Below are 12,703 nucleotides of genomic sequence, written 5' to 3'. Positions count from 1 at the left end.
GGAGAAGGGCAGAGGGGGGCATGGGAACCGGGTGGAGGGGAGCTATGGAGGGAAAAAAGAGGAACAAATGTAATAATCTGAACAATAAAGATTTAATTTTAAAAAAAAGAAGCTAAAGAAATGTGTTATCTTAGATCATCTAGCAGTAATCTCAGAAAGGCTAAAATATAACTCTTACACACACACAGCAAGTGCTCAGTACATACTCTGATCACTTTTAATGACTGCCAGCAAGGCTTTTTAGAGTGACTTAGAGTTCACAACGAGCTTTCTCATTTAGTAATCAAAACAAACCTTTCACAGTGGTTACTAATCCCACTTACAGTTGAATAGACTCCAAGTAAACCAACTAGTTGATGGCAGAATTAGGACTAAACCTATGTGCTTTTCCAACCGTCATTGTTGGGATTTTAAAAAGATGAAACTGATTTCAGCCTTTGTATAGGAATATTCTTCCTTAGATTATTTTGTACCTTTTAATACAAAATTGAAAACTAAGGCCAATCCATAATGTTTAAAGTAGGTACTCACTATGCTATAGCTCCAATGTATCAATTTACTGTTTCTGTAAATGAAATAGATGAACTCTGTCCTCTATATGGGTCTTAGAAAAAAATAAGAATGTACTTCTAAGAGGCTAGATTTGGAGTAAGAAATCAGTGGTAGAAAGTTCATTCTGTTCTGATGGACAGAAATTAAAGGTTGTCGAGCTGAGCCCCCGTCCAGACTGGGGCTGCTGTACCTGGGATTCCATCCAACCCACTAACACCGTATCCTAAAAGTCAATTCTACTCTTCAAAGCTCACTCCAAAATGGTCCAGACAAAACCTCCATAGCTGGACCATGAGCCAGGAGTCACTAACACCAAGCCACCGAAAGTCATGTTAGTATAAAGGGAGGAGGCCCAGACTCAGCAGTCTTCTGCCCTGGGGAGGAGTGGAGTAGTTCAGGGCCAGCGGTTACCTTTCTGTTACAGAATTAAATCCATCTGGCCCACATAAGCTGTAAATGATTGAGGCTAACTCATTACTGTTGCTTCCTAACAGACCTGAAGTCCAGCACTGGTTCCACAATTCAGGTGACCTGAAGAGAACTACGAAAGCACCAGTAGGAATATGTAAAACCCAGCTTGAATAAAAAAGCACATAAATACTACTTACCAAGAGACTTCCATTTATTTCCCTTTAATGCATATTCATCATCGTTCTGGGTTTCTTAAGAATCCATGTGTCTAGAAATATATCACCTACCTTATACTGATGTAAAGAAACAGAAGGGTGCTGTTTGGTTAACTCATTCTCTGGTTCATGTTTGGATTTATTTTGCTCCAGTTTATAAAGCACCTGAGAACTTTCCTGTATCCTACAAAACAACTTTTGAGAAAAAGGAAAATAAGCCACATGTTAACTTTAAATGGCAAAGGAAAAACTTCCTAAATTCTTTAAACTAAAACTTCAGGCAAGGAAAGTACTGGTTTATAAACTCTTAATATTTACACAGTGTCTCTTTTTGACAGAAAATTAGCATTTACATTGTTAAAACAAAACACATTACACTGCAAACCAGAATACAAGTCTTTAAAACACAGTTCTATTTCCTTTAGGTTAGCAAGAACCTAAAGACGATATATTCACTTTTATATTCTACCAATTCTTTGCCCCATAAAGTATCACATGATTAATTCAAGCTGAATTATTCAATAATGACCGTTTCATGAGGTGCTTTAAAAGATTTCTTCAAATAACTTATACCCTAAAAACTCATCACTAGATTTCTTTTTGCCTTTCAAAATAAGAGCTCCAGTTTGACTTATTACACCAAAATGAAAGGACTTTTCACTCTGGACTTTAACCCCAAATGTAAACTGTTCTATGGAAGGGTCATGAAGAGATGTGGTACTATAAGCCCACGACCATTATTCTCACACTCGCCCAAAATCTGGACTCTTTTGAGAAATGATTTCCAGAGCAAAATCATTTCTGATGAAAAATTCTACCTTTTTAAGAAGAGAACAAATCTGTTGCCGCACTCCTGGAGACTGACTGTTAAGATTGTATGTGATAAAGAATTGAATCCACTGCATTTCTTCTATGGAAACAATTTCGGTGCTTCGATTACTTTCGCAAAGCAAGCCTAGTGTATCTATCCGTACCTAAAACACATCAAGCAATAACATGTTAATTTTTCAATAAAATAAGTGAAGCCTAAACCACTTGACACGTTTAATTTTTTACATAGGCTACCAAAGGAAAAAAAAAACAAAAAACAGTAAACCTCAGTTTACCCATTTGTACTTCAGAAAGGTTTCCTAATCCCAAAGATCCTGTGGTTGCTGCCTATGAAATTATTTTATCAAATGTGTAAATTGGATATTTATTAAACAATCTGAAAGATTCTTATGCCACAGTAATGTTAAACTTCATTCTTTTTATTCTATTTCCTCAGTGACAACTTTACCCCAGGACCCCTCCCCCACTCAGATTAGTCATGTACAACTAACTCCCATTCTGCACACTCATCTTTGTTTGCAGTAATTTCACTTCCTTGCTGAAGGCTCTGGCTCCTAGTTACCAACTGAATGAAAACTGAAGCCTTCAGCCTACGAGTGGAGGCTTCCATAAAATGGAAAAAACACTTCACTCCTGCCAAACAATTTCCTTAATCATCCTCCTGTCCTTGGTTGTCATTCTGTGGGCTGCTCCAATGCTTCCTCTTCTAATCAAATTCATCACTTTCCTAATCAGCCACCACTGCTCTGATCAGTCTCTTCTCCTGAGTTTCCCAAGTCCTTACCCATAAAGACACTCTTGTATCTGTATTTTTTCCTAAGAGTCTCTAGTTGTTTTCTGCAGGTTTTCTTATTCCTTCAACTAAACTCCAAGAAGCCTGAGTACAAGGTCTTCACTTTTCATTCTCTGTTCATCATCCTATGAACCCCTTAAAGCAATGATGGGCATAACTTAGGGGACTCTGTATTGGGTTGACAAATGAATGAAAAACCAGGGATCTACTATATGAGTGAATTGCTAGTTATTCTGTTTACTTACTTGGCAGTGCTGATGAATTAAGCCCTGCTTTATTTTTGCACTGGACACAAGACTCCTCCAGGCATCCGTTGCAGACTGAAGATGTCCATGAGCTCTAGCTGTTCGCAGACATGCCATCAAAGCTCCCAGAGCCCCTCTACTATTATATGACCCTAAAGATGGAAAAGATTGCTCTTGTTTCAAAAGCAGTAACAAAAACCAGTTCTGTGCTATGTAAATACTACCACAATTTTCATGTTTATAACTAACATATTTCAAAAATCATATTTAAACTCAATCTAGCATGAGTTAAAGTTCCTATTATAAAATAATCATTACTTAAAAGATTTAGTAGTTCTTGTGTAATTTCAAATAACATAATCCCCCTTATGGTTAACTTTAAAAAATCATAATTTCTGGCAAATATTTTTACTTTTACCTTGACAGTTAGAAAACAAATCAGGAAGTGAATGAGGAAAAAAAAATCAGGTGGAGAAATATTTAAAACAGTAAAAATAACTGAATGACTTTCAACCAAAAACAGGAGAAACATTTCTGTGTTTTATTTCTCTAAAGATAAACACTGAACCTCTCTGTATATTTTAGAGTTACTGATTCCCCCTCTAATAAAGAGGCTAAAAGGAGGATCACAAAGAACATGATGCTTTCAGAGACTAGGACATTAGCCATTACTAAGTGGACAGGGAGCTCTGGCCCACAGGACACCTTGAGATAAAAGTCAATCCTACCTTATTTCAGAACAGATTCATTCTGGACTTCAGATAGCTTCCCAATAAGGCAAGAAAAATTATTAAAACTTAAAACAATGACTTATTTTTATGTATAGGAATCAGACTTTTCAACTATCTCATAGTTACTCTTTGAAGTATTGAAAGTTTTTAATTATCTTAGTTGCAAATATTCTTAAAATGTGATGTAGGGTGCCATATTCCTGCTTCGCTAAACAGAATAATATTAAGATTTGCATAATGAGTCAGGATCATAATTTTAGGCATTAATTACTGAATTGTGCTATAATGCAGTGACTCCTTCAGTTACAGAGTTTCCATGGGATGCTTACCCCATTCTAAATTATTACAGACGGCTGTTTCCTGAGGTGACGCCTCTCAATGTTTTGTCTTTTTCCCACAGGCAAAAACTTGCCACAGCCATTTTACCTGTTTAACCTTGCCAAAACAGTTTTCAATTACTGTTTTTATCACTTCAATGTTTATATAAAACACACAAACTTTTACTCCATTCTGACAACCAAATAACAAATAAGAACTTGACAAAAGAATTTTAAAAACCTGGTACAGTAGTCCCCCCTTATCCACAGTTTCACTTTCCACAGTTTCAGTTACCTACGGTCAACCATGATCCAAAAACATTAAATAAAAATTTCCATAAATAAACAAGTCACAAGTTTTGAATTGCACACCATTCTGAGTAGGTGGTGAAATATAGCACAGTCCCGCTCTGTTCAGCCCAGGACGTGAATCTTCCCTTTGCCCAGTGTATCCACACTGTATACCGTATCTGCCCATTAGTCACTTAGTGGCCAATTCAGTTAGGACTGTTGCTATATCACAGTGCCTGTGTAAAATAAGTAACCTTTATTTAACTGAATGGTCCTGAAGCAAAGAACAGTGATGCTGACAATTCGGGCATGCCAAAGAAAAGTCGTAAAGTGCTTTCTTTAAGTGAAAAAAATAAAAGTTCTTGACTTAATAAGGGGAAAAAAATCGTATGCTGAGGTTGCTAAGATTTATAGTAAAAATGACTCCATGAAACTGTCTAATTTATAAAGTAAACTTTATCATAAGTATGTATGCATAGGGAAAAACATAGTATACATGAGTTTCGGTACTATCCATAGCTTCAGGCATCCACTGAGGTTCTTTAAATGTATCCCCTGCAGATAAGGAGGGACTACTAAAATAAAATAAACCTCATAATCATAACTGGAATCTATCCTTAGCCTGTAGAAATGACTTCAATCAAAAAACCCTATTCAGCTATGTGTAGTAACATTTGGTTTCAATCTGAAATCCTTAATGTTAATATCCTTCTTTACTATTTAAATTTGAATATAGTCAACATCTGCCTGGGTAACTACATTTAAGAATCCTAATTAGAAATTACTAAAACAAAAATGCATTTTCTTACCAGTTTTAGCATCAGCAGAAGTCTGAAGAATCTTTACCATGTAGCTTAAGCTTTCAGGGTTGCAATTCAATAATTTTGGCAAGTAATAATCAATCACATAAGATTTTTGATCCAGATTTCCTTCACACAGTATGTGAAGGAGAGGAGAAACCCACGTCTCATGCCACTGATCAATCCAAGTACTGTCGACAGCCTGAGATTTCAAATGACTCTTATGATTTTTAAACATGGCTTCTAAGAGGTCACTTGCATAAGGTACCAATGACTGGTCTCCCATCACCTCTAAGATTTGCGATGGAATAGTTCTAGCTAAAGCCAAAATATGTTCAGTTCCTATGCAATCTACTAAACAACCAAGGCATATGTACTTCCCTTTAATATGCCATTCCAATCGCAGGAGACTCTGGGTCAGTTCAAAAATGAAAGGATCAGCAGCCAAATCTGATTTTTCTAGCTTTGACTCTGCAACAGTGAGCTGGTGCATTTGGAGAATGTTTCTGAATATGATTTTGGTTTGGTGTCTCAAAGCATCCAATGGATGTTCCCAGTGGGTATAGACATATTCCAAAAGTCTTCTAGCTATGCTTGAATTCCCATTCAGACTGTTCTTTAGGCTTGGGGAGCTTGATTCAAGAACATGTATGGCTGAGTTAGTCCAAGATGCCAAAATTCTAGACAGAAACATTTCTAGAGTTGATTCCTTGATCCTAAAGAAAAATGAGCTGTATTATTATAAAGTGACCAGTAAAAGAAATTTCATGTTATAATCATTTAAACTTTAAAGATATAAAATACAAAGAATGATCAGAAAATTCAATCATTATTAAATGTACAACAAAAATTATAAATAAGGCCAAAAAAGACCTCAAATTTGTATCTAAATCTATTCATCTTGTAAAATATAATCTAAAAAAAAAAGATACAAGGAAACTTTTAGGGGTGATGTAAATGTTAATTCTTTTGATTGTGATGATTGTTTCACAGGTATTTTAAAACATACTGAGGAGCTAGGGTTGGGAAAAGTTAATTGAAATGGGGTTTCTGAAAATATTCTAAAGTTGATTATAGTGATAGTTGCACCATCTTGTGAATATACAAGAAAACCCTACACAAACCCTACAAATTATATCTCAATTAATCTGTTACAAAATGAAGAATAAATTTTAAAATATGCACAAAATTTAAAAATATGTACAATTTAAAAATACATATAAACTGAAAAACATGTAGTTGATTTTAGAACACTGTCGTTTTCTCCCTTTATCTACATATTCATTATTATCGAGCTGTATCTATGGTTTGACATGTGAAGCACATGAACACTTTCAGGCTTTATGGCCTGAAAAACATTAAAAAAAAGAATAAATAAAATATAATATAAAGAAGTCAAAAGACTGGGGAATAGTACTGGCTCAGGTGCTTCTTAGAAACATGCTTTTAGCCTAAAGCATTTACTTTTCTAAAGCATGCACTTTACCCATTCAAGAAATGAGGTTTCCTATCCTAGCTATCAGACATGTAAAGATCACACTGAATTAATTACCTATGAAAAAGATGTTTATAAACTATAACGCACTATACATATAGAAACCTCCTCTCATCATCCATTTTTTCTTGTTCTACTTTCACACCCACTTCATTCCCTTTTGATTTAGGATTATGCCAACCACTTTTCATTGAATTATACTAAGTATGCTGGCTCAGTTGCCATCTTTCAAACGTCTGACAAGCAAAATAAAATATGAGATAGCAGCACCAAAACTCACTGTGAACTCAAGGTGAACAGAACATGCACAGTATCCAAGAGCAGGGCCTCCCCACTTGGGCCCATCCTCCCGTTCTGCCAGTCCAACATGGTGAGTGTCCCCTGACACAGGAACAGGAGAGCTGACTCGGAGACATCAGCACCACAAAGGCTCCTGCAGGAGTGCACAAACCACGCCGGGGCGCTCGTGCAGTCCACAGAACAGAGAAGCAAACTACTAATCTGAAAAATATAACAGCTAATACATGTAAAGCCTCTAAAACTTTTCAGAGATATTTCAAAATAGAAATCCAAAATTCTCTTTCCCCCTAAACATCCTAAGAAATGAACCTAATGGTGAAAAAGCCATAAGTGTTAAGATTATTATAACAATAGAAAACAAAATCTAAGTGCATGAACCATTTTGCTGGTTTGAATGTACTGGTACAGCACAACACATCGCCACCTATAGGTGGATGAACTTAACTAATGCTTTTAAGAGGTGATTTAGAAAGAAAATTTTTAATTTTATCCAATAATTACTGTGTGACCTCAGAGCATGGCACACATCTATTTTGCATAAAGTCAGGCAAAGAGCTAAAATAAGTTTCTAGACAATAAAGAAAAAAACTGCTAGTAGTAAATATAAGGATTGTGGCACAAATTATCAAATTATACTCTCCATATGATCAATTTCACTGAACAACTGATTCTAGCATGCTTCCTGCCTAAAATACAATATTTGGGTTATTCTAAATAAAAATTCATACTTATAAAAAAACTTATCACTGTATATGTGTACATTAATCTCTAAATATTTTATAATACTGAGAGAACTGAACAACCAGATCTAGAAAAAAACTAGGATACATATAAAAATGCTGATAGTGATTATCTTTGTGAGATGGATTTATAGGTAACTGTTGTGTTATTTCTGCTTTCTCTGAATTTTTGCAACTACCTCTTATATATGAGAAAAAGGTCATCAGAAAGATTGTGCAAAAAAATTTGAATTCATTTCTTTAAAAATATTTTTTAAACATGCGTCAAACTATGAATAAAATTCAATTCTAAAAAGGAGATCCACTCACCAAATCAGGAATCTTTTCAGGTGGATGAAACATAGCCTTAATAAAAAGAATAACAGCTAATCCAGATGTACTGTGAATTGTCTGCAAGAGGTCATCTATTCGGCAAAAGAGTAAATAGCATGTATTAAATAATGACGGATATTTGGTACAGTAGAAAGAGCAGATGCTGCAGAGTAAGAGTCCTGGGTGCAATTTCCAGCTTGACTACTTCCTAGGTGAATAGGCCTTACAACTCAGCTCCGAGGGACTCTGCTTTCTCTTCTGTAAAATGGGAAACTATAACTCCTATCTGACACAGTTGTTATAATATTTAAATGAATAATGAACATAAAGGCTTTATGCTCAACATATAAATACTCAATAAATGTGATTCCTTCCTCTCCCCTCTAACATCCAATCTTTCTTTCTCTCCATCTACAGTCTCCCAACACATCTAGCAGCAACATCACCTGTCCCCTCCCGTCCACCAATGCTTCTGCATCCCAAGCCCCATTACATTACTTTTTCATAGTGATTTCAGGGCTTGTATAAAGAGCCTGCATCAGTGCTAATTACAAACTTTGCTATCGTTGGCATGCACCCAGACAATCTTGACTTGCTACCTTCATTTTGTTTTCTATTAGCCTCTGGTTTGTCAGAAAGTATACAAAATAATATGGTGAATTATTTAACCCGTTGAAAGATTATAAATACCCACTATAAGTTGCCTACTAATTACCCATTATGTCCTTTATCCATGTTAACAGAACTATGACTTTGATTGAGGCATCCATGTGCCCAGCCAAAGGCAAGATAATTGCTTCCTCAATCTTCCTTGCAATTAAAGATAGCCATATGAGGGTTCAGGCCAACGGGAGGTAAGCACAAATCTCTTGGGTACTTTTTGTTTCCTCATTAAAAGTAAAGATGCAACTGGCTCTCCTTCCTAATTTAAACAGAGACATGCTGTCTGGAGCTACAGCAGCCATATGGCAACCACGAGGCAGCAAACATGCGGGGGAAAGCCAACCTGCTTATGAGCCAAAAAGCAGAAATGTGTGGGTTCTAGACTGTCTACAGTAGTTCTGGATCACCTGCTCCTGAACTTCTTGTTATGTGAGAAGGAGGGGAGGCACATACGCTTAAGTCCCTGAAGCTCAGTTTTCTGCTTATAGCTAAACACTTTACTGAGACAGGAAGCTTTATAACCCTTGGGAAAATAGCTTTGATTAGATGCCATCAACTTTTCAGAAAAGAGGCTGCCTGATATTAAAATCATGTCTTCTCTGCATTTCACCAAGTAGTCATTTTTTTCAGGTTTAACAAATTTCTCTTTTAAAAGCAAATATCCTCAGAAAAGACGCCTGTGAATTATGTCTTAATAAGAATAACTTGGCGGGGGGAAAAAATGGACACATATGTAATATCCTTTGTAATAAATAATAAAATTTAAAAAAAAAAAGAATAACTTTCCTTCTATATCCTTTCATAATAATGATGTCTTTAGTTCTTAAAAAGTTTTATTACTCAAACATGCAGCTCTAAACACTATAATGTAGTCTTGTCCAATCTTTGAAACTTTGATATGTGTCTAAGTGTCTTTTAATCAACATGTGCCCTCTCCACCCCTTTCTTTTTGTTACAATTTCTCTGAAGAACTCTGGCCTCCAGACCCGTTGAGTTTCCCACAATCTGGATATTGCATTTGTTTACTCCTGGTGAAGTTCAACATCTTCCTCTGTAATTCCAGAAAGTTGGCAGGTGACCTAGAAACTGGGCCAGTCTAAAGTCCAATCCCTTTGGTGGTAAAAGCAAGATTCTGTGTCTGGTGATAATCTAACTCTATCATTTCATTTTAATTTATTAGTTGAAATACTCTAATAAGAAGACATGTCTTCTCACTATTTGATTCCCCAGTGGTACAGTTCACATGAACAGAAGCAACATATCAGTTTAAAGAGGCATAATGACCAGCCTCACAATGACTATTGACACGAGTTGAGATAATACCTGCTGCTAAGGAGAAATGTGTGGATTACACCAATCTTTCCATACCTTCCTTCCAAATTTGGAAATTTCTTCTCCAGAATTTTCTTTTGCTGCTTAAAGTCTGTGGCCTTTCAACACTAAGAATACTAGGTTTTCTTCTTTATATATAATACATGCACACACTTAGAAAAATCCTTCAACCTTATCCCTTGCTGATTGGCACATTTGAAAGAAAAAGCATTAAAACCTTGTAATCCCAGGCCTTTCCCCACTTTGAGGGGCTGAGGAAGGAGAAGTTCTACATTTCTGTTAAGTATCATATATTTCATACCATTATTAGCAAAAATTGAGTGACAATTATAATCATCAGTTTTTTACACTTACCATCATTTAAAAACTTGGTAAAAATACTCAGCAGTTCACACATACTCTGCCATGTGGGAGAACTGGAAACGTTTGAATTAATTCTCTGGAGGCCTTGAACTTTCTGTACTAACATTACTGAAACTCTAATGCCTACCAATAAGTCATTCATCAACTGCGTTTGAACAATATGATTTCCAGCAAATTTTCTACAATGAAGAAAAGACATCATTACAAAAGAAAAGTCAAATAAAAATGTCACCATTTCGATCACTCTTCAAAATAGCACATTCCTCAATCAAAGGGCCAAATTCCATTTTAGATTATAGCAGACATTTATGCCTTTCTCTTCTAGTCTCATGTACATTCCAATTATGTAGACATTTATTGGAAATTTTCAACACTCTTAACTTACTGCAACATTTGCCTCTTTCCAGCCAATCACTAGCCTCACTTCTCTTTTTTAGTGTAAGAATAACAAATTAAAGATGAACAACAAATTATAAACGTCAACACTGCCTCAGCCTTGATACACTTTCTTAACCTAACTTTCTCCTGCTTCACCATCACTTCTTAGACACCTTGGCTAGTTCATGCTGTTCTCCATGACCTCTTTATGTTAGAGCTCTCCATGACTCAGACCCTAGTCCTCTTTTTTGTCCATCTAATTCATTCCCCTGATGCTGATCTCATCTAATTCATTATCTTTAGATTATAATCTATATGCTATCAATTCCCAAATTGTTATCTCCAGCCCAGACCTCTCCTTATAATTCCAGACTTGTATCTGAAGCTTCCTACTCACTATCTTCATGTGGATGCCTAACAGACACCTCAAACTGCATGAACCTATCTTCAACTCTAAACCTGTTCCACCTGCTGGGATCTCTAAACTACAAAAACTTTGTAATCATCCTTGACTTCTCTCTTTATTCCACCCTGATGGCTCTATCTTACTTCAAAATATGCCCAGAATCAGACCACCTCCACTGCTACTCCAAGCCTCGCCACTCTCATCTCTCCCTTGGGTTACTACAATAGCCTCCTAGTTGGTCTCCCAGCTTCTATCTTTGCTCCTCTAAGCCAATTCTCAACAGAGCAGAACACAGAGTGATAATATGAAAACAGAAGTCAGGGAAAACAGTTGGGGGTTTCTCAAAAAGTTAAATATAGAATTACCATATCACCCAGAATTCTACTCCTGGGTACATGACCAAAACAATTGAAAATAGGGATTCAAGCAGACCCTGGTCTACCAATGTTTATAACAGCGTTAGTCACATTAGCCAAAAGATAGAAATAACCCAAATTTCCATCAACAAATAAACGGATAAACAAACTATGATATATACTAGTGTATATATATATATATATATATATGAATATTATTCAGCCGAAAAAAGGAATGAAATAGTCATACATGTTATAACATAGATTAATCTTTAAAATATAATTGAAATAAGCCAGACACAAGAAGACAAATATTGTATTCCATTTATTTGGGGTATCTAGAACATGCAAATTCAAACAGACAGAAAGTAGAATGAATACAGGCTAGTATAGGTTATGGGAAGGAATAAAAAGACTGTGAATTCTCTTTGGACACATTGAACTTGAGACACATGCAAAATATTCAAGTTAAGATAGATAACTGACTATATAAATCTACCACTCAGGGAAGAGAGCTAAATTGGAATGATAAATCTGGAAATCATAAGTACAGAGATAATGGCTGATATCAAAGAGGTGGATGATATTAAATAGTCTAACAAAGAGAAGTAAAAGGACAGAACCCACATTTAAGAGATAAACTGAGAAAGAAGAGCCTAAAAGGTGACAGAGAAGGAGCTCCTTCTTTGTAAGGCAAAAGGAGACCTTGGGTTAAGGACAGCCCACAGATATTACTCCTACTCTCCCCAGAAGCTCCTTGAACCAACACCCAAGGTATTGGAAACATAAAGAGACATAAATACACAAGAACAACAAATAAACAATGAGACAATAATACAATTGTAAAAGCTACAAAGCAGATGGATAAGTCATAGCTAACTTAGCAAAATCATGAAAAGTGACTACTAAGCCAGTGCCGGGAGCCGGTCCGTCCTTGCTGTTTCAAGGGACCTGGCATATATGGCATACTGTTCTTAATATGTTTGCTCACCTTCTTGGCACTATGTGTTTTAACCAAGGTCACCTTGGTTGTTTCCCCAGGTAGAGATTTTCTCCTGAAGTTAGGGAGGGAATAAAACCCCTTCACTAAGTGCCAGGCGGGTAATTAATCTCTTTAACTGCAAACAATCATGCTTAAGCTACATAATCTTTACTCCCTGGAATGGAGACAA

The 12,703-nt window shown here is 36.0% G+C and overlaps 1 protein-coding gene across 1 annotated transcript in view; it reads right to left on the bottom strand.

Annotated features, from left to right (window-relative positions):
* The window catches only part of THADA (thyroid adenoma associated), a 306,833-nt gene that overhangs the window by 284,434 nt on the left and 9,696 nt on the right, over positions 1-12,703 (bottom strand). The window contains exons 8-14 of the mRNA XM_006778691.2: positions 10,383-10,570; positions 8,031-8,125; positions 6,962-7,182; positions 5,196-5,902; positions 3,048-3,199; positions 1,997-2,152; positions 1,251-1,373 (exon numbers count right to left, since the gene is read on the bottom strand). Of these exons, the coding sequence (XP_006778754.1) occupies positions 1,251-1,373; positions 1,997-2,152; positions 3,048-3,199; positions 5,196-5,902; positions 6,962-7,182; positions 8,031-8,125; positions 10,383-10,570 (1,642 nt within the window). The remainder of the gene's footprint in view (positions 1-1,250; positions 1,374-1,996; positions 2,153-3,047; positions 3,200-5,195; positions 5,903-6,961; positions 7,183-8,030; positions 8,126-10,382; positions 10,571-12,703) is intronic.

Source organism: Myotis davidii, unplaced genomic scaffold, assembly GCF_000327345.1.
Source record: "Myotis davidii unplaced genomic scaffold, ASM32734v1 scaffold6, whole genome shotgun sequence".
Classification (NCBI taxonomy): Eukaryota; Metazoa; Chordata; class Mammalia; order Chiroptera; family Vespertilionidae; genus Myotis; species Myotis davidii.
Note: the sequence above shows the minus strand (reverse complement) of the source record. Positions and strands in the feature narration are given on the sequence as shown.